Source organism: Bombina bombina, chromosome 2 (genome assembly GCF_027579735.1).
Source record: "Bombina bombina isolate aBomBom1 chromosome 2, aBomBom1.pri, whole genome shotgun sequence".
Taxonomy (NCBI): Eukaryota; Metazoa; Chordata; class Amphibia; order Anura; family Bombinatoridae; genus Bombina; species Bombina bombina.
In genome coordinates, this window is record NC_069500.1 from 1214843333 (window position 1) to 1214865475 (window position 22143).

A 22143-nucleotide genomic window follows, 5' to 3' on the forward strand; every position below is an offset into this window, starting at 1 on the left:
TGGAAGCAGTGGTGGATTGTTTCCTGCTATTTGCACCGGCGTAGCTGACAGCTTTGGGCTACGTCATTGTGACCCAAGTTGGAGTCCCAGGAGGGGTGTGTCGTTACGTGAAGAGCCGACGGCCACACACAGAGCGGATGTCTGAGCGCTCCCACGTTGTGTAATATCTACTAAAATGACACCAGTCATGCAGTGTACACTGTTGAAATTTTTTTTTATCAAATATTCTACTAAAATGACACCAGTCACTGTTGAATATTGAATTCATAGCACACAGAATGAATTACCACAAATAGATTTTTTTTTTTAATATAAAGTTGTTGCAGACAGAGCAAAGACTACAACTGCTGTTAATGCAATGCAATTATCATCAGTGCAAAACATCCAATTTCAAAAAGTATTCTCAGTGTGTACATAATCCTTGCTATGCCCTTTTTTATTACACTTTTTTTTCTTAAAATTGGTATCTGTAATAACCATTTAAGGGATGCATTAGTTAACAGAGCAGCACTATTTCAGTGAATATATATATAAAATAAAATACATGACACAGAGAACAAGATGTATGATGCTGGGAAACCAGTTGGAATTGTTTAGGCTAAATTAGGGATTAAGCGACTTTCATTTACATATTTATTTTATCTCAGTAGTTAAGTACAAACCAAAGCTGAGGTAGAATAAAAGGCTGAACAGGAAACGCATGTTTAAATAAATTGTGAAGGGCAGAAATATAAAACAACTTCCATCTAGCAACAAATAAAAATCAGTGACCATTGGACAACAGAGAAATACAAGCACTTTAGCTGCTGCTACTTGAATGTGGAGTTTCTATAATAACAGTAGCTACCCTAGGAGATCTGTTTGAGAAAACGGAGTGTTACACAAGATGAACAATTATAAATTTGACCCATAGAACTATTTTTGTTTTGTAATATTAAATGCTTGCAAGTAATGCATAAAGTGCTGTTATTTTCCTTAAGGGCATCATTCAAGAGCTCTACTGGACTGGTGCTAATGTGATTGTGCAATACTGGAAAAGTATTCCAAAATGTCTTGAATAGTGAATTCCATTGTGATACCGGCCCCGGTATAACAGTTCTCAATCAGATCCTCAAAGTGCTTGTACTGACGGATAAACTCATCTTGCATGGAGTGCCACACCACCTGCCAAAGAGAAGAAAACATTCAGATATTGCACAAGGCCATGGCTGACTGCAAGGGAAAAACTAAATGTTGTTCAGCATGCAGATTGTCTCTACAGATTATGATGCCTTGGCTTTCCTTATCCATTCCTAGCATTATCTGTCATTACAAATGGTATTAGCAAAAGGAGACATGCGGGCAAGAACACAGACCATTAATGCCTGTAACATTAATAACAGCTACTGATCTGCATGCTATTCTACTGCTCTTTGTAACCACTATCAACATCTAGTAAAAACAAAATTTATGCTTACCTGATAAATTTATTTCTCTTGTGGTGTATCCAGTCCACGGATTCATCCATTACTTGTGGGATATTCTCCTTCCCAACAGGAAGCTGAAAGCGGATCACCCACAGCAGAGCTGTCTATATAGTTCCTCCCCTAACTACCACTCCCAGTCATTCGACCGAAGACAAGCAAGAAAAAGGAGAAACTATAGGGTGCAGTGGTGACTGTAGTTTAAAAAATAAATAACACCTGCCTTAAAATGACAGGGCGGGCCGTGGACTGGATACACCACAAGAGAAATAAATTTATCAGGTAAGCATAAATTTTGTTTTCTCTTGTAAGGTGTATCCAGTCCACGGATTCATCCATTACTTGTGGGATACCAATACCAAAGCTATAGGACACGGATGAAGGGAGGGAACAAGGCAGGCGCTTAAACGGAAGGCACCACTGCCTGTAAGACCTTTCTCCCAAAAGCAGCCTCCGAAGAAGCAAAAGTGTCAAATTTGTAGAATTTAGAAAAGGTATGAAGCGAAGACCAAGTCGCCGCCTTACAAATCTGTTCAACAGAAGCCTCATTTTTAAAAGCCCATGTGGAAGCTACTGCTCTAGTGGAATGAGCTGTAATTCTCTCAGGAGGCTGCTGGCCAGCAGTCTCGTAAGCAAAGCGGATTAAGCTTCTTAACCAAAAAGAAAGAGAAGTTGCCGAAGCCTTTTGGCCTCTCCTCTGTCCAGAGTAAACCACAAACAAAGCAGATGTTTGACGAAAATCTTTAGTGGCTTGTAAATAGAATTTTAAAGCACAGACCACATCAAGATTGTGTAATAGAGGTTCCTTCTTTGAAGAAGGATTAGGACATAGTGAAGGAACAACAATCTCCTGATTGATATTCTTATTAGATACCACCTTAGGAAGAAACCCAGGTTTGGTACGCAACACTACCTTATCAGCATGGAAAATGAGATCACATTGTAAAGCCGATAACTCTGAAACTCTTCGAGCTGAGGAGATAGCTACCAAAACAGAACTTTCCAAGACAACAGCTTGATATCTATGGAATGCAAAGGTTCAAACGGAACCCCTTGAAGAACTTTAAGAACTAAATTTAGACTCCATGGTGGAGCAACAGGTTTAAACACAGGCTTGATTCGAACTAAAGCCTGACAAAATGCCTGAACGTCTGGAGTATTAGCCAGACGCTTGTGCAAAAGAATAGACAGAGCAGAAATCTGTCCCTTTAAGGAACTAGCCGACAATCCCTTCTCCAATCCTTCTTGGAGAAAAGATAATATTCTAGGAATCCTGACTTTACTCCATGAGTAACCCTTGGATTCACACCAATGAAGATATTTACACCATATCTTATGATAAATTTTCCTGGTAACCGGCTTTCGAGCCTGAATTAAGGTATCAATGACGATTCAGAGAAACCACGCTTTGATAAAATCAAGCGTTCAATCTCCAAGCAGTCAGACGCAGAGAAATTAGGTTTGGATGGTTGAAAGGACCCTGAAGTAGATGGTCCTGCCTCAGCGGCAGGGTCCATGGTGGACAGGATGACATGTCCACCAGGTCTGCATACCAAGTCCTGCGTGGTCACGCAGGTGCTATGAAAATCACTGAAGCTCTCTCCTGCCTGATCTTGGCAATTAGACGAGGGAGCAGAGGAAACGGTGGAAACACATAAGCCAGGTTGAAGGACCAAGGCGCTGCTAGAGCATCTATCAGCGTTGCCTTGGGGTCCCTGGACCTGGTCCCGTAACAAGGAAGCTTGGCGTTCTGGCGAGACGCCATGAGATCCAGTTCTGGTTTGCCCTAAAGTTGAATCAACTGAGCAAATACCTCCGGATGGAGTTCCCACTCTCCCGGATGAAAAGTCTGCCGACTTAGAAAATCCGCCTCCCAGTTCTCGACACCTGGGATATGGATAGCTGATAGATGGCAGGAGTGAACCTCTGCCCATAGAATTATCTTTGAAACCTCCAACATTGCTAGGGAACTCCTTGTTCCCCCCTGATGGTTGATGTAGGCTACAGTCGTGATATTGTCCGACTGAAATCTGATGAACCTGACCGCAGCAAGCTGAGGCCAAGCCTGAAGAGCATTGAATATCGCTCTTAGTTCCAGAATGTTTATCGGAAGGAGTGCATCCTCCTGAGTCCACGAGCCCTGAGCCTTCAGGGAGTTCCAGACTGCACCCCAGCCCAGAAGGCTGGCATCTGTCGTTACTATAGTCCAATCTGGCCTGCGGAAGCTCATCCCCTTGGACAGATGGACCTGACATAGCCACCAGAGAAGAGAATCCCTGGTTTCTTGATCCAGATTTAGTAGAGGGGACAAATCTGTGTAATCCCCATGCCACTGACTGAGCATGCAAAGTTGCAGCGGCCTGAGATGTAGGCGGGCAAACGGTACTATGTCCATTGCCGCTACCATTAAACCGATTACTTCCATACACTGAGCCACTGAAGGACGAGAAGTGGAATAAAGAACACGGCAAGAGTCTAGAAGTTTTGACAATCTGGCCTTCGTTAGGTAAATCTTCATTTCTACCGAATCTATCAGAGTCCCTAGGAATGAAACTCTTGTTAGAGGTGATAGAGAACTCTTTTCTTCGTTCACCTTCCACCCATGGGAAATGCCAGAACAATGTCCGTATGGGACCTTGCGATTTGAAAAGCTGCCGCCTGTATTAGAATGTCGTCTAAGTAAGGGGCTACTGCTATACCCCACGGCCTTAGGACCGCTAGGAGGGACCCTAGAACCTTCGTAAAGATTCTTGGTGCCGTGGCCAACCCGAAGGGAAGAGCCACAAACTGGTAGTGCCTGTCTAGAAAGGCAAACCTGAGAAAAAAAACAATCACAGAAACTGCAAAACAGTGAAAAAAGCAGTTAATTTTTACGAAATTTTTACAGTGTGTATAATAGACTGAAATAGCATTGCACCCACTTGCAAATGGATGATTAACCCCTTAGTTTCAAAATCGGATCAAAAAATGATAAACGTTTTTAAACAGTCACAACCAACTGCCACAGCTCTACTGTGGCTCCTACCTGCGCATACAACGACTTTGGAAGGCACAAAAACCATTTAGAGAGGTCCTATATGTTCAGGGAGCAAACGTTATATCTATTCAGTAATGAGAGTAAATAACAAAAATATTACCCTTTACAGCAAGCATGATACCAGTCGTTATTAAATTACTGTAATCAGGCTTACCTTAAATAAATCAGGCACTGTCAGCATTTTCTAGCTTATCTCTCTAGAAAAATTTAAAACTGCACATACCTCAGAGCAGGTAACCCTGCACGCTATTCCCCCAGCTGAAGTTACCCATCTCTTCAGTTATGTGTGAGAACCTCTAAGATCATCAAAAAAACCTCAGGAAGACTCTTCTTCAACTTTCTGCCTGAGGCTAAAATAGTACAAATCCGGTACCATTTGAAAATAATAAACTTTTGATTGAAGATAAACTACATTAATGCACCACATCTCTCTAGCTACTTCCCTCGTCGAGAGCTGCAAGAGAATGACTGGGAGTGGCAGTTAGGGGAGGAGCTATATAGACAGCTCTGCTGTGGGTGATCCTCTTGCAGCTTCCTGTTGGGAAGGAGAATATCCCACAAGTAATGGATGAATCCGTGGACTGGATACACCTTACAAGAGAAATCTGTTTTTATTCAGACGTAGTGTACCCACTACAAGCTTATTATATAGAATTACGTTAAAGGGTCAGTAAACACTTTTTTTAAAGCATAGTATTGAGGTCATTCCCCGCCTCCCTCTAGTCATAAGTTTAAATCTAGTTTTCACTGCATTCAAGTGCTGATCTGTTTGCACATGTGCAGCAACTCTCCTTCATATAACTGCAGTGTAACCTAGGTTACAAAATGGCAGCACCCATAATGCATGAAATGTATTTAGTATTTAATGCCCCTTCAACAAAATCCCTAAAATAAAATTAACTGTTTGAATAGCCATCTATATATTTAAATAATACAGGGCTAGATTTGAAAGTGGCAAGCTATTTAGCACTCCCGCTTGAACATAAACATTGCTAGAAGTAATCTTTTTACAAACGCACACGCATTGCAAGTTGAAAGTAAAAGTTTTGCCCCATAGACTTCAATATAGAGCAACTTGCCCAATAGACTTCAATAGGGAGCCCGCTAACCTGACAGGAGTTATTAATATTTCACATTCCAATGTTCTTCACATACAGGAATATGTTATTTTTTATTGTAAATACACACACACACACATATATATATATATGTATATATCTATACATGCATATCTATTCCTATAGATATTAGGTATAGATATATAGTTTACATTAACACACGCATTATATATATATATATATATATATTTCCAGAATTCAGCACTCACTGTTCCTAATAATCAGCTGCGGGGTGCCATCTAGTATATCCATAGAATTATAAGTCCAAAAGATGCACTCGCCGTAATGTGAAAAAAATATTTATTTCAACATGAGTGAACGTTTTCGGGGAGTAACCCCCATCCTCAGACTCCTGTGAGAATAATAAGTGTAAAGTGTGACTTACCAGAACGAGAGCTTATAAGAAAGTGTAAAGGTATTGGAAAGACGCCACCGGCCTACACAATGGAGCGCCCGAGCCATACCCGGAAGTTGGACTCATGACGTCACCCCGCAAACGCTGGTGGCAGAAGAACCACCCCTGTGTGTCAGAACAAGAACATTAGGGTTAACAGTATATAGTGTGATAGAGCATATGTACTAAAAGTAGATGCAGCAGATAGTGTATCATTCAAACCGTGTAAGCAAATGTTGAAACAGTTATAAGTAGTGCATATCAAAATATATCATGGTGAATATATTGTGATAAAGTGCATAATAGAGTGCATAGTAAAAAGTGCACAATAACAGTACATGATAAAAAGTACAGGGTAAAAGGTACAAGGGAGAACAGGATACTGGCTTGAAATACAAACTACAAATAATCAGCATAAGAGAATAATGGCCATATTGAGGAAGTAATATGGTAAAGGTATATAGTTGGCCATAGTCTCATAATGGCAAAGAGGGATCTGAAATAATGATCTGTCAACTCTTTCTGAGGTTTTCCGCTAGACCCTGATTATCATGTGTATAAGTAGTAGAGAATGTAAGTCTGGACTGTTGTGGTGTTATTTGATTCTCCAAGTCTATCGTCTCTAGGTTCTGTTTCACCTGGGCAAGTGTTTTTTTCTGGATACCCTCTTTCCAAAAACCTGTAGGTCATTTCGTCCAGTTATTGATTGAGCTTTTGTATTTCCGTATTGTTACTCATCACCCTCTTGTATTATGAATTGGGTAATGCCCTTTTTAATGCCGGAGGATGGCAACTCTATGATGTTACCACAAGCCCCTTAGGCTTATAAACCCATGGGTTTTTACCAAATTGTCCATACTATACCCTTAATATACTATACCCTTAACATTTTTAGGTCAAGTTAATATTAGTCATTTACAGTGACTATTGACCTCCACATCATTATGTCATCCCTCTATTCTAATGCCGCAGTAACGGGCAACATATAACTCCTTCCAGTCTACACAGTAGCCTATAGGTCTATTATGATTTCTAATGTTATGTATATGGCCAACTATATACCTTTACCATATTACTTCCTCAATATGGCCATTATTCTCTTATGCCGATTATTTGTAGTTTGTATTTCAAGCCAGTATCCTGTTCTCCCTTGTACGTTTTACCCTGTACTTTTTATCATGTACTGTTATTGTGCACTTTTTACTATGCACTCTATTATGCACTTTATCACGATATATTCACCATGATATATTTTGATATGCACTACTTATAACTGTTTCAACATTTGCTTACACGGTTTGAATGATACACCATCTGCTGCATCTACTTCTAGTACATATGCTCTATCACACTATATACTGATATTGCACTTGCACACTTAACCCTAATGTTCTTGTTCTGACACACAGGGGTGGTTCTTCCTCCACCGGCGTTTGCAGGGTGACGTCATAAGTCCAACTTCCGGGTATGGCTCGGGCGCCACAACGTGTAGGCCGGTGGCATCTTTCCAACACCTTGACACTTTCTTATATGCACTCATTCTGGTAAGTCACATTTTACACTTATTATTCTCACAGGAGTCTGAGGACGGGGGTTACTCCCCAAAAACGTTCACTCATGTTGAAATAAATATTTCTTTTGCAAGATGTACTGAGTCCACGGATTCATCCTAACTTGTGGTATATTGTCCTTCCTGACAGGAAGTAGTAAAGAGAGCCCCACAGCAGAGCTGTCTATATAGCTCCCCCCTTAACTCCACCCACCAGTCATTCTCTTTGCTGGCTCTAAGCAGGAAGGGTAAAGAGAAGAGGTGTTAAACTGTTAGTTGTATTTTATCTTCAATCAAGTGTTTGTTATTTTTAAATGGTATCGGTGTTGTACTATTTACTCTCAGGCAGGACATAGATGAAGATTTCTGCCTGGAGGATGATGATCTTAGCATTTGTAACTAAGGTCCACTGCTGTTCCCACATGAGCTGAGGAGTACAGGAAAACTTCAGTGTGAGGAACGGTTTCTTGCTATACAGCAATGAGGTATGTTCAGTCATATTTTCTGCAGAGACTGTGTTAACTCAGAAAGGCTGACAGTGTCCCCATTAGGGGAAGGGTAAGCAGTAATCCTAGTGTTATCAGAGGTTTTTACTAGCTTGCATAAAGGGTTAATTTTTTGTGGGCACTCAGTTTGTTATGTGAATTTGGGACAAACGTTTTTGTGTCTGGGAGTAACGTTTTCTGTTTTATGGGACATTTGCTTGAGGGTTCTTTGGGGTTGTTTATAACCCACATGGCTTTCAGGCAAAGTTTGTTAGTTTTGTGTAGGCCCCAGCAACATTGAGTGAGGTGGGCGGGGCCTACATTTACAAGCAGCAAGCAACTTCTCCTGAGGTCCTGATAGTCTTCTGAGGGAATAATTGAAGATTTAAACCCCATATTATCGCTTCCTAAGGGCAGGTAGGGCCACAACAGAGCTGTGGCAAGGTGCTTTAGGGGTTTTTAACCGGTTTTAGGCAATTATCAATCCGTTTTTTTCATTTGGGGGTCTATTGCTTTTTTACTTGTGGTGCAATCCTTCTAAAGCTTATTGGGTACACTGTTAAAATTTCTGAATTTTTTAAGCAATTTTAACCTGTTTTGCCGTTTGTGTATGCCTTTTTTCTCTTAAAGGTATAGTACCGTTTTTGCAAATTGTGTTTTTTTCATTAAATAAAGTGTTTTCCAAGCTTGCTTGCTTTATTACTAGCCTGTTAAACATGTCTGACACTGAGGAAACTCATTGTTAAATTTGTTTAGAAGCCATTGTGGAACCCCCTCTAAGAATGTGTCCCAATTGTACTGATATGTCTATAAATTGCAAACAGCCTATTTTGACTTATAAGAATTTGGCATTAAATGATACTCAGACAGAAGCAAATCAGGTTTCGCCATCTAGTTCTCCCCAAGTGTCACAACCAGTTACGCCGCACAAGCGACGCCAAGTACTTCTAGTGCATCTAATTCTTTCACCTTGCAAGATATGGCTTCAGTTATGAATACTACCCTCACAGAGGTTTTATCTAAACTGCCAGGGTTGCAAGGGAAGCGCAGTAGCTCTGGGTTAAGAACAAATGCTGAGCCTTCTGACGCTTTAGTAGCCGTATCCGATATTCCCTCACAATGTTCTGAGGTAGGGATGAGGGATTTGCTGTCTGAGGGAGAGATTTCTGATTCAGGAAAGATGTTCCCTCAGACAGATTCAGATATGACGGCATTTAAATTTAAGCAGGGAGGTTTTAGCTACTCTGGATGATTGTGACTAGGCCTGTCAAAAATAATCGTTTTGACGATGCATCGCGATGCGGCATGAAACGATTCTGCATCGATGCGCTGAGACGCGATAATCGATTAACGTTACCCACGTGACCAGCCTCCAGGAAACGTAAAAGAAAGTGCGCGAAAGTGCGCGGTACATCGTTTTGACGTCACTGACGTCACGTCACCCAATAAAGCAACATGGGCGCTCATGGGCGGTCTCTTGAAGTGCCGAAGTTACGCAGTAGGAGCAAAGCAGCAAAGCAGGAGTTTGTTGCCTGAGATTGATGATGGTACACGGCGGTATACTACAGCTACACGGCGGGCTCATTTTTATTTTGTGGGAGACAGAGGAGGAGACCTATGGTGAGAATTAGACTAACTAACTGTTTGTTTAGTTAATAGTTACCAAAACGTTGTACATTTTGCCAATGCCATGCCATAATTGCCATTGCCATGCCTGCCTATTGCCTCAACTGCCTACTACTTGCCAATAGGTAAACTAATTATTAACTTACTTAAAGAGCAAATCAATAAGGGGTACACAATCACATTTATTACACAATAAGGGGTAACAATTAAATACTTGCCTTATTTACTTAACGTAGTATGCTGAGCTGACTGAGGCTCAGGCTGCTGCATAATTAATTGCTGCATTATTGAATAATATTGCATATATAAAAAATGTATTATAAATAAATATAGTATACTATTATTGTCTAATAATGTCTCTATTAGTCTAATCTGTATCTATTATCTACATGTTTTTCACATGGATGGATGGCCTGGTCTGAAGTTCTAATATTTTAATAATATATTAATTCAAGAAAGTGCATGCAATTTTAAACAACTTTCCCTATTATATAATTTGCTTATCCTTTGTTGAAATGCATAGCCTCCTCCTTGTGCACAAAGTATTATATACTTAGTAAGTAATGTGTGTGCTGTGCAATGCATTGCTAATATGTCATCAACAAACGATATCTGAGAAGTATGAAGCAAATTAAATAATAGAAGAGTTAGTTATGATGTTTATTTAAAATTGTATTCTCTATCTGAATCATGAAAGTAAATGTTTGGGTTTTTGCACCTTTAAGTGTGTAATATATTACAGTAACTGTGTCAGTGAGTGAGTGATGTCCCCTGCAATTATCACAATGCAATTTGTTTTAAAATTTATGTTCGCAAAATGTATGGCATTGGCAAAGTAGTTGAAGTTACTAGTACTTGTTGATTTTACATTTGCGGCTTGACATTTTGACAACTGGAACTTAGTGTATTTTCTTTTTTTTTTAACACTGACAGAGTTTGACGTTGACAACAACATCATCCGTCACATATGTACATGTCATGCTAAAATGACAGAGGGAGACAAAAAAGATAGAGAGATAAAAAATGCACCTAGCATTTTAAAAGCAAGCATCTGGGCACATTTTGGATTTTATGAACATACTGGAAAGCACGAATTGGACAAGACACACGCGGTTTGTAAAGCCTGTCACACAAAAATTAAATACCTAGGGAATACTACTAACTTGAGAAATCACGTTAGACGTTTTCACTCTGAGATGCTAACCCCTGCCGCTGTCGCCAGTGCCACTGCCAAGGAAATAACAAGACTAGCTGAAGCTCATCAGCCAAGAATTGATGCAATGCTGTCAACTTTGCCACCCAACTCTGAAAAAGGGAAGAGAATAACCAAAGCTGTGGCAACTTTCATAGCGAAGGACCTACGGCCTTACTCTGTTGTGGAAAACCTTGGGTTTCGCAACCTGTTGAAGACACTAGAGCCACGTTATAAGATCCCGTCACGCAATCACTTAACAGAAAACGTTATACCTGCACTCTACCAAGAAACAAAAGCTCAGGTAATTGCATCAATGAGCCAAGCCAGTCGAGTCGCACTAACGTGTGATTCATGGACTTCAGTCACGACGGAGTCTTATGTAACAGTAACTGCACATTACATTAGCAAGGACTGGAAGATCTTGTCGCATGTGCTGCAAACGAGAGCAGTTTATGAGTCTCACACGGGTTCTCATCTGGCGGAGCTACTGTCTCGTGTCGTGGAAGAATGGCAGCTGTCCGATAAATCTGTAGTGCTTGTGACCGACAATGCTTCGAACATGATTGTTGCTGCTCAAGTTGGAAAATTCCCTCATGTAAAATGCTTCGCCCATACACTGAATCTCGCATCCCAGCGGGCGCTGAAAGTGGCCACGCTCTCCAGGCTTTTAGGCAGAGTGCGACGAATATCAACATTTTTTCACCGCAGCACTACAGCAAACCACTGTCTGAAAGAAAAACAGAAATGTCTTGGCCTGAAGAATCATAAGCTAATAACTGATGTGACAACAAGGTGGAACAGCTCATATGACATGGTCGAGAGGTTCCTAGAACAGCAACCTGCAATCTGTGCCACATTGTTGTCTCCAGAAGTCAGAAAAAGTGAGTCAGATCTCTGCACTCTCAACGAAACAGATGTGTCAAATGCAGAGGATGCTGTGAGTGCATTAAAGCCAATGAAAGATGCAACCACACTGATGTCAGAAGAGCGCAATCCAACTGTTTCTCTCATTGCCCCTCTAAATGCACAACTGCTCCAGAACATGACAGACACCATGGGAGACACACCCATGATCCATGAGATCAAGAATGCCATCAAAACAGATCTCCTGAAGAGGTACAGCAGTGAGGCAGAGAAGAAGATACTTTATACAGCCTCTGCCCTGGATCCTCGTTTTAAGGGACTGCCTTTTATTCTCACAGAGGAGGAGAGATTGGAGATATACAGAGGAGTGACTGAGGAGGCTGCATCCTTGGAGGTAATTTTAATTGCATCATGTTTCTTGAATAGATGTGAGCTGTTGTATGCATTTATTTATGCATTACTGTCTCTCTGAGCACACACATAGCATTAGCTGGCTGGCTGCTCGAGGTAATAATGAATGCTATTTTTTCTATTCTTTTGTTCAAACACAGATTGAGTGTACTAGTACAGTTACATCTAGGAGGACAAACGTGGATGAAGTGCCACTGCCTGAGGGAAAAGAAACTCTGGAAGAAGAATCAGCCATCGAGGAGGATAACCCTTCTCCTCCCAAAAGAAAGTCCACATCGCTTCTCATGACTTTGCTGGGACAGTCTTTCACTGACACTGAAGGTACAATAGAACCCAAGACCCCCTATGCCAAGGCTGAAGAGGAAATAGAGAAATATTGTAAAGCCCCATCTCTGCCTCTCACTGAAGACCCTTTGAAATGGTGGCATGTACATGAGGTCATATTTCCCCTCCTCTCTCATTTGTCAAAGCGATACTTGTGTATCCCAGGTACAAGCGTGTCTGCAGAGCGGGTTTTCTCCACTGCAGGAGATGTGGTAACGGCTAAAAGAAGCACCCTCAAACCAGAGCATGTGGATCAACTAGTGTTCTTACAGAAAAACCTACATATTCCATAATTCTGAGTAGTGATTCAGGTTTATAATATTAATATTTAATGTTTTTTGGCACATCCAGAAGAAAGTGCTGTGTGCCCCACTGCCCAGTGCAGACTACTGTTAAGTTATTTTATATTTGTTACTGTTATATAGCTTATAGCTTTTTGAAAAATGAAGCTTAAAACCTTGAGTAAATCTTTGTTGGATCACAAAATATACTAGTACACTACACGACACGACCGACCACGTCACTCTGTCACAGTCACACACACACACACACAATACAAAAGAAACAACACACAACTGCACACACCTCATGTGTGCGTGTCAGTCAGTGTCACCCTTCACCATGATTCACTCTTTTTATGATGTGTGTTTTTTTTGGTATTGTTTGACTGTGTGTGACTGTGACTGTGTGTGTGTTGTGTAACAATATATTTGTGATCCCATAAAGATATTGATAATCAAAGTTAGTAAATCTAGTAGTTCAATGCTACTTCTTGTATAATGTCTATTACTACTTCTAGTGTTACTGTGATGTTTGCCAATCAGGAAGTGCTCTGTTTTGTAGATGTTGTGCTATTGTTACAGCACACCCCTGTATTGTTTGCAATGCAGTGAGTGCATAGTGCACACTGCATAAGGGATTATTAATATTATTCATTCACACTAAAAAATTGTCTATTTTAAATAGACCCTTTAAGAAAGATATCATATGTTTTTGTTTATGATCCCAATCCCAAATGCCATCCCACCCACTCCCAGGCAGATCTGTAGGGGTTAACCGAATATAACCAACCAGTTAACAATAACAATGTGTGTACTGCAGTGTCTAACTGTCTCTTTATGAGTGTGTGAGTGTGTCTGTGAGTGAGTGAGTGCCAGTTTGAAAAGTTTGTATGTATCTCATTCTCTATGAGTGTGTGTGAGATGAGTAACTGCCTTTGAATTTTTTTGTTTGTATGTGATTGTGTGTCTGTCCCAGTGTCACTGTCTAAGTGTCTATGAGTGTGAGTGTGACTGTGGCTGACTGTGGTGCCATTGAATGTTTTTGTTTGTGTGTGTGTCCCACTGTGTCTCTAGTGTCTGAGTGTCTAGTGAGTGTGACTGTCTAACTGTCTATGAGTGCACTATGCAGAGAGTGAGACTGAAGCCAAACCCCACTATAGGGGAAGGAAAAGCCTTGAGTAAACCTTGAGTAAATCTTTATTGGATCACAAATATACTGTACACTACAGACAGTACAGCACACACACAGTGCCACACACAACAGCACAATACAAAAATAAAGCACACACACCTCAGGTGAGTGGCGTGCCACCCTTTCTTCACCATGATTTACTCCTTGATGTCTGTGTCCTTTTTTATGTATTGTTTGTTTGTGTGTGACTGCTGTGTACTGTTCAGTGACAGACTCAGTCACTGTTCAGTTGTGTGTAGTACTGCTTTAACAGTAACTAATAACTAACTAATTATATTTGTGATCCCATAAAGATAATATAATCATCAAGAAGAAACTGTAGTTATAGTAGTTCAGTTCAATGCTACTTGTTTTAAATGTCTCTCTCTCTAGTACTATTGTAAGTCTGTAACTGTGTAAACTAATTGTATATGTCACAATCACATGTGTGTTGTGTGCACACTCTGTGCTGTGTGTTGTGTTCCAGATTCTTCACGTGATGTTTGTTTGCCACAAATTGACAGTCATGAAGGCACAGTGGACTGCACCTGTAATTTTGTACCTATAAGGGATTTATGTTTTGTTTTCTGAGGACAATTTTCACACAAATAAGGTATTATGGTGGTAACTTAAGCTTAACCTATCTATTTGGGTTTTAATTTAATGTCTATTATATTATTATTACTAAGTAAGTAAAGAAATTAAATTAAAACCAACATAGATAGGTTAGACATTTATTTGTTGTTCATGTTTCTTTACAAGTGTATAGTGTACTACTTACTAATATATAATATATACATTTAAATATTTTCTTTTACTGAAGAAGTACACTGTGAGCACTGCACTTTTTACACTACGTACTCTGTAACTACAGTTTGATGCCATAATATTGTTTCCAAACCAATACAACAATTGCCATTTAGTATTTACTGTTCTATAAACTGTTGTTGTCTGCTGTGTTCAGACTTTGCCACAGGAAGAGTGTCCTTTTTTGAGCTAATAAAATAAAAAAAGAGTTTATTTCAATACTTTGACTTCTTGAATTTTTTTTTCTGAAAAATTTAAAAATTGGGCAGAAATAGTGCAGTAATCGTGATGCATCGCGATGCATCGTAGAATCGAATCGTATCGAATCGTTACGATGATAATCGTAATCGAATCGAATCGTGAGACAGGTGAAGATGCGCAGCTCTAATTGTGACCCTATTGTCGTTCCAGAGAAATTGTGTAAAATGGACAAATATTTAGAGGTTCCTGTTTACACTGATGTTTTTCCGGTCCCTAAGAGGATTGTTGAGTGGGATAGACCAGGTATTCCGTTTGCTCCCCCTCCTGTTTTTAAGAAAATTTTCCCCATTTCTGACACCATAAAGGACTCATGGCAGACGGTCCCTAAGGTGGAGGGAGCTATTTCTACTCTGGCTAAGCGTACAACTATACCTATTGAAGACAGTTGTGCTTTCATTGATCCTATGGATAAAAAGTTAGAGGTTCTCCTAAAGAAAATTTTTGTTCATCAGGGTTTTCTTCTTCATTCTATAGCGTGCATTGTTCCAGTAACCACTGCAGCTGCTTTTTGGTTTGAGGCTCTAGAAGAGGCTCTTCAGATGGAGACCCCACTAGATGATATTTTGCACAGAATTAAGGCCCTTAAGTTGGCTAATTCTTTTATTACAGACGCCGCTTTTCTTCTTGCTAAGTTAGCAGCAAAGAATTCAGGTTTTGCCATTTTAGCGCGAAGAGCGTTATGGCTTAAGTCCTGGTCAGCTGATGTGTCATCTAAATCTAAGCTTTTGACCATCCTTTTCAAAGGTAAGACCCTATTTGGGCCTGCACTGAAAGAGATCATTTCAGACATCACTGGAGGGAAGGGTCATGCCCTCCCTCAAGATAAGTCAAATAAGACAAGGACCAAACAAAATAATTTTCGTTCCTTTCGAAACTTCAAGGGTGGTCCTGCTTCCTCTTCCCCTGCTGCAAAGCAAAAGGGGAACTTTGCTCAATCCAAGCCAACCTGGAGACCTAACCAGGCTTGGAACAAGGGTAAACAGGCCAAAAAGCCTGCTGCTGCCACTAAGACAGCATGAAGGGGTAGCCCCCGATCCGGGACCGGATCAAGTAGGGGGCAGACTTTCTCTCTTTGCTCAGGCCTGGGCAAGAGACGTTCAGGACTCCTGGGCTGTAGAAATTGTAACCCAGGGGTATCTCCTATATTTCAAAGATTCTCCTCCAAGGGGGAGGTTCCATCTTTCTCAATTGTCTGTAAACCAGACAAAAAGAGAGGCGTTCTTACGCTGTGTAGAAGACCTTTTTACCATGGGAGTGATCTGCCCAGTTCCGAAAACAGAACAGGGGCAAGGTTTCTACTCCAATCTGTTTGTGGTTCCCAAAAAAGAGGGAACCTTCAGACGAATTCTAGATCTCAAGATCCCAAACCAATTCCTAAGAGTTCCATCCTTCAAGATGGAGACCCATTCGGACTATTTTACCAATGATCCAGGAGGGTCAATATAAGACTACCGTGGATCTAAAGGATGAATATCTACACATTCCTATCCACAAAGATCATCACCAGTTCCTCAGGTTTGCCTTTCTGGACAGGCATTACCAGTTTGTGGCTCTTCCCTTCGGGTTGGCCACGGCGCCAAGAATCTTCACAAAGGTGCTAGGGCCCCTTCTGGCGGTCCTAAGGCCGAGGGGCATAGCAGTGGTGCCTTATCTAGACGACATCTTAATTCAAGCGTCGACTTTCCAACTTGCCAAGTCTCACACGGATTTAGTGTTGGCCTTTCTAAGATCTCATGGGTGGAAGGTGAACGTGAAAAAGAGTTCTCTTATTCCTCTCACAAGAGTTCCATTCCTGGGAACTCTGATAGATTCGGTGGACAGAAAAATATTTCTGATGGAGGTCAGGTAATCAAAGATTTTAACCACCTGCCAAGCTCTTCATTCCATTCCTCGGCCGTCAGTGGCTCAGTGTATGGAGGTAATAGGACTTATGGTAGCGGCAATGGACATAGTTCCGTTTGCTCGCTTGCATCTCAGACCACTGCAACTATGCATGCTCAAACAGTGGAATGGGGATTATGCAGATTTATCTCCTCAGATAAACCTGGATCAAGAGACCAGAGACTCTCTTCTTTGGTGGTTGTCACAGGATCACCTGTCCAGGGGAATGTGTTTCCGCAGGGCAGCGTGGGTTATTGTGACGACGGACGCCAGCCTACTGGGCTGGGGTGCAGTCTGGAATTCCCTGAAAGCACAGGGTTTGTGGACTCAGGAGGAGGCCCTCCTACCGATAAATATTCTGGAATTAAGAGCGATATTCAATGCTCTTCAGGCGTGGCCTCAGCTGGCTTCGGCCGGATTCATCAGGTTTCAGCCGGGCAACATCACGACTGTAGCTTATATCAATCATCAAGGGGGAACAAGGAGTTCCTTGGCGATGATAGTTTCCAGGATAATCCGATGGGCAGAGACTCACTCTTGCCATCTATCAGCGATCTATATCCCAGGGGTGGAGAACTGGGAGGCAGATTTTCTAAGTCGTTAGACTTTTCATCCGGGGGAGTGGGAGCTCCATCCGGAGGTGTTTGCTCAACTGGTTCAGCTATGGGGCACACCAGAATTGGATCTGATGGCGTCTCGTCAGAACGCCAACCTTCCTTGTTACGGATCCAGGTCAAGGGATCCTCAGGCAGTACTGAAAGATGCTCTAGCAGTACACTGGTCGTTCAACCTGGCTTATGTGTTTCCACCATTCCCTCTCCTTCCGCGTCTGATTGCCAGAATCAAACAGGAGAGAGCTTCAGTGATTTTGATAGCGCCTGCTTGGCCACGCAGGACTTGGTATGCAGACCTGGTGGACATGTCATCTCTGCCACTGAGACGGGACCTTTTGATTCAAGGTCCATTCAAGCATCCAAATCTAATTTCTCTGCAACTGACTGCTTGGAGATTGAACGCTTGATTTTATCAAAGCGGGATTTCTCTGAGTCGGTCATAGATACCTTGATTCAGGCTCGAAAGCCTGTCATCAGGAAGATCTATCATAAGATATGGCGTAAATATATTTTTTGGTGTGAATCCAAAGGCTACTCATGGAGTAAGATCAGGATTCCTAGGATTTTGTCTTTTCTCCAAGAAGGATTGGAGAAAGGATTGTCCGCTAGTTCCTTAAAGGGACAGATATCTGCTTTGTCTATTCTGTTGCACAAGCGTCTGGCAGATGTCCCAGACGGTCGGGTTTTTTGTCAGGCTTTAGTTAGAATTAAGCCTGTGTTTACACCTGTTGCTCCGCCATGGAGTCTCAATTTAGTTCTTAAAGTTCTTCAGGGGGTTCCGTTTGAACCCATGCATTCCATAGATATTAAGCTTCTATATTGGAAAGTTCTGTTTCTAGTTGCTATCTCTTCAGCTTGAAGAGTTTCTGAACTATCTGCATTACAATGTGACTCGCCTTATCTTGTTTTCCATGCTGATAAGGTGGTTTTGCGTACCAAACCTGGGTTCCTCCCTAAGGTTGTTTCTAACAGGAATATCAATCAGGAAATTGTTGTTCCTTCTCTGTGTCCTAATCCTTCTTCTAAGAAGGACCGTCTGTTGCACAACATGGACGTGGTTCGTGCCTTGAAGTTTTATTTGCAAGCAACCAAAGATTTTCACCAATCATCTTCTTTGTTTGTTGTCTATGCTGGAAAGCGTAGAGGTCAAAAGGCTACGGCTACCTCTCTTTCCTTTTGGTTGAAAAGCATCATCCGTTTGACTTATGAGACTGCTGGACAGCAGCCTCCTGAAAGAATTATAGCTCACTCCACTAGAGCGGTGGCTTCCACATGGGCTTTTAAAAATGATGCTTCTGTTGAACAGATTTGTAAGGCTGCGACTTGGTCTTCGCTTCATACCTTTTCCAAATTTTACAAATTTGATACTTTTGCTTCCTCGGAGGCTATTTTTGGGAGAAAGGTTTTGCAAGCAGTGGTGCCTTCCATTTAGGTTCCTGTCTTGTCCCTCCCTTCATCCGTGTCCTAAAGCTTTGGTATTGGTATCCCACAAGTTAGGATGAATCCGTGGACTCGGTACATCTTGCAAAAGAAAACAGAATTTATGCTTACCTGATAAATTTCTTTCTTTTGCGATGTACCGAGTCCACGGCCTGCCCTGTCTATTCAAGACAGATAGTATTTTATGTAAACTTCAGTCACCTCTGCACCTTATAGTTTCTACTTTTCTTCCTTGGCCTTCGGTCGATTGACTGGGGGGTGGATTTAAGGGGGGAGCTATATACACAGCTCTGCTGTGGTGCTCTCTTTGCTACTTCCTGTCAGGAAGGACAATATCTCACAAGTTAGGATGAATCCGTGGACTCGGTACATCGCAAAAGAAAGAAATTTATCAGGTAAGCATAAATTCTGTTTTTTTTCACATTACAGCGAGTGCATCTTTTGGACTTATAATTATATATATATATATATATATATATATATACATACATACAAATATATACACACATACACACACACTCAGCGGCCACTTTATTAGGTACACCTTGCTAGTATGGGGTTTTACCCACTTTTGTCTTCAGAACTGCTTTAATTCTTCGTGGCATAGATTCAACAAGGTGTTGGAAACATTCCACAGACCGATTGGTCTATATAGACATTTAGCATCACGCAGTTGCAGATTTATTTCCATCACATCCCAAAGGTGCTCTATTGGATTGAGATCTGGTGACTGTGGAGGCCATTGGAGTACAGTAAACTCACTTTCATGTTCAAGAAACCAGTTGATATGATTTGAGCTTTGTGACATGGTGCATTATCCTGCTGGAAGTAGCCATCAGAAGTTGGGTACACTGTAGTCATAAAGTGATGGACATGGTCAGCAACAATACTCAGGTAGGCCGTGGAGTTTAAACGATGCTCAATTGGTACTAAGGGGCCCAAAGTGTGCAAAGAAAATATCCCCCACACCATTACACCACCACCCTGAACCATTGATACAAGGCAGGATGGATCCATGCTTTCATGTTTACGCCAAATTCTGACCCTACCATCTGAATGTCGAATAGATACTCATCAGACCAGGCAACGTTTTTCCAATTTTCTATTGTCCATTTTTGGTGAGCCTGTGTGAATTGTAGCCTCAGTTTCCTGTTCTTAGCTGATAGGAGTGCCACCCGGTGTGGTTTTCTGCTGCTGTAGCCCATCTCCTTCAAGGTTCGATGTGTTGTGTGCTCAGAGATGGTATTCTGCATACCTTGGTTGTAACGAATAGTTAATTGAGTTACTGTTGCCTTTCTATCATCTCGAACCAGTATGCCCATTCTTCTCTGACATCAACAAGGCATTTTCGTCCACACAACTGCCGCTCACTGGATATTTTCTCTTTTTCGAACCACTCTCTGTAAGGCCTTGAGATGATTGTGCATTAAAATACCAGTAGATCGGCAGTTTTTTTTTAAATACTCAGACCAGCCCGTCTGGCACCAACAACCATGCCACGTTCATGTTCAAGTCATTCAAATCCCCTTTCTTCCCCATTCTGATGCTCGGTTTGAACTTCAGAAAGTCTTCACCATGTCTAGATGCCTAAATGTATTGAGTTGCTGCCATGTGATTGGCTGATTAGCAATTTGTGTTACCAAGCAATTGAACAGGTGTACCTAATAAATAAATATATATATATATATATATATATATAATTATAAAAATTCTATTTTTTTCTATTTGAAGAACATAGGAATGTAAAATATGAATACCGCTTTTCGTGTTTCGCATTGTAGGTCTAACGTGGTGTCGGGTTAGCGTACATTAAAACGTTTGTTTTATCTTAAAAGGGACACTGAACCCAAATTATTTCTTTTGTGATTCAGATAGAGCATGAAATTTTAAGCAACTTTCTAATTTACTCGTATTATCAAATTTTCTTCATTCTCTTGGTATCTTTATTTTAAATGCAAGAATGTAAGTTTAGATGCCGGACCATTTTTGGTGAACAACCTGGGATGTTATTGCTGATCGGTGGATACATTTATCCACCAATAAAAAAGTGCTGTACAGAGTACTAAACTAGGAGTGTTATTAAAATATTAAAAAACAATTATTAAAACTTATACTGTAAAATATAATATACTGTATATATATATATATATATATATATATATATTATTCTAGGGAATATTTATAATTTTTTACAGTATCTATAATCTGTAATAATCTGACAAGCTAGGAAAAAATAAATGCTAGATAGAATGAGGGATTCAAAGAAAAGATTAGTCTGAGAATAACATGTAGATATATTTTTTAAAGTTTCATTAGGTTTTTAAATATTGACCAAGCAAGTGTAAAGTTTTAGTGTCAATAAAAAATGCAGAATTTATGCTTACCTGATAAATTACTTTCTCCAACGGTGTGTCCGGTCCACGGCGTCATCCATTACTTGTGGGATATTCTCCTCCCCTACAGGGAAAGGCAAGGAGAGCACACAGCAAGAGCTGTCCATATAGCTCCCCCTCTGGCTCCGCCCCCCAGTCATTCGACCGACGGTTAGGAGAAAAAGGAGAAACTATAGGGTGCCGTGGTGACTGTAGTGTATAAAGAAAAAGAAAATTTTTTCAAACCTGATTAAAAAACCAGGGCGGGCCGTGGACCGGACACACCGTTGGAGAAAGTAATTTATCAGGTAAGCATAAATTCTGTTTTCTCCAACATTGGTGTGTCCGGTCCACGGCGTCATCCATTACTTGTGGGAACCAATACCAAAGCTTTAGGACACGGATGAAGGGTGGGAGCAAATCAGGTTACCTAAACAGAAGGCACCACGGCTTGCAAAACCTTTCTCCCAAAAACAGCCTCCGAAGAAGCAAAAATATCAAATTTGTAAAATTTGGCAAAAGTGTGCAGAGAAGACCAAGTCGCTGCCTTACATATCTGATTAACAGAAGCCTCGTTCTTGAAGGCCCATGTGGAAGCCACAGCCCTAGTGGAGTGAGCTGTGATTCGTTCAGGAGGCTGCCGTCCGGCAGTCTCATAAGCCAATCGGATAATGCTTTTCAGCCAGAAAGAAAGAGAGGTAGCAATAGCTTTTTGTCCTCTCCTCTTACCAGAGTAAACGACAAACAAGGATGAGGTTTGTCTAAAATTCTTTGTTGCTTCTAAATAGAACTTTAAAGCACGGACTACATCTAAATTGTGTAACAAACGTTCCTTCTTTGAAACTGGATT

General features: G+C 41.0%; 1 protein-coding gene across 9 annotated transcripts in view; it reads right to left on the bottom strand.

Annotated features, from left to right (window-relative positions):
• Positions 1-293: 293 nt before the first annotated feature.
• EXOC1 (exocyst complex component 1) overlaps positions 294-22143 on the bottom strand; it is a 290111-nt gene continuing 268261 nt past the window's right edge. For all 9 annotated transcript variants that reach the window (XM_053703947.1, XM_053703952.1, XM_053703946.1 and 6 more), the window contains one exon: positions 294-1164. In XM_053703947.1, coding sequence (XP_053559922.1) covers positions 1012-1164 — 153 coding nt within the window. In that variant the 3' untranslated portion in view covers positions 294-1011. The remainder of the gene's footprint in view (positions 1165-22143) is intronic.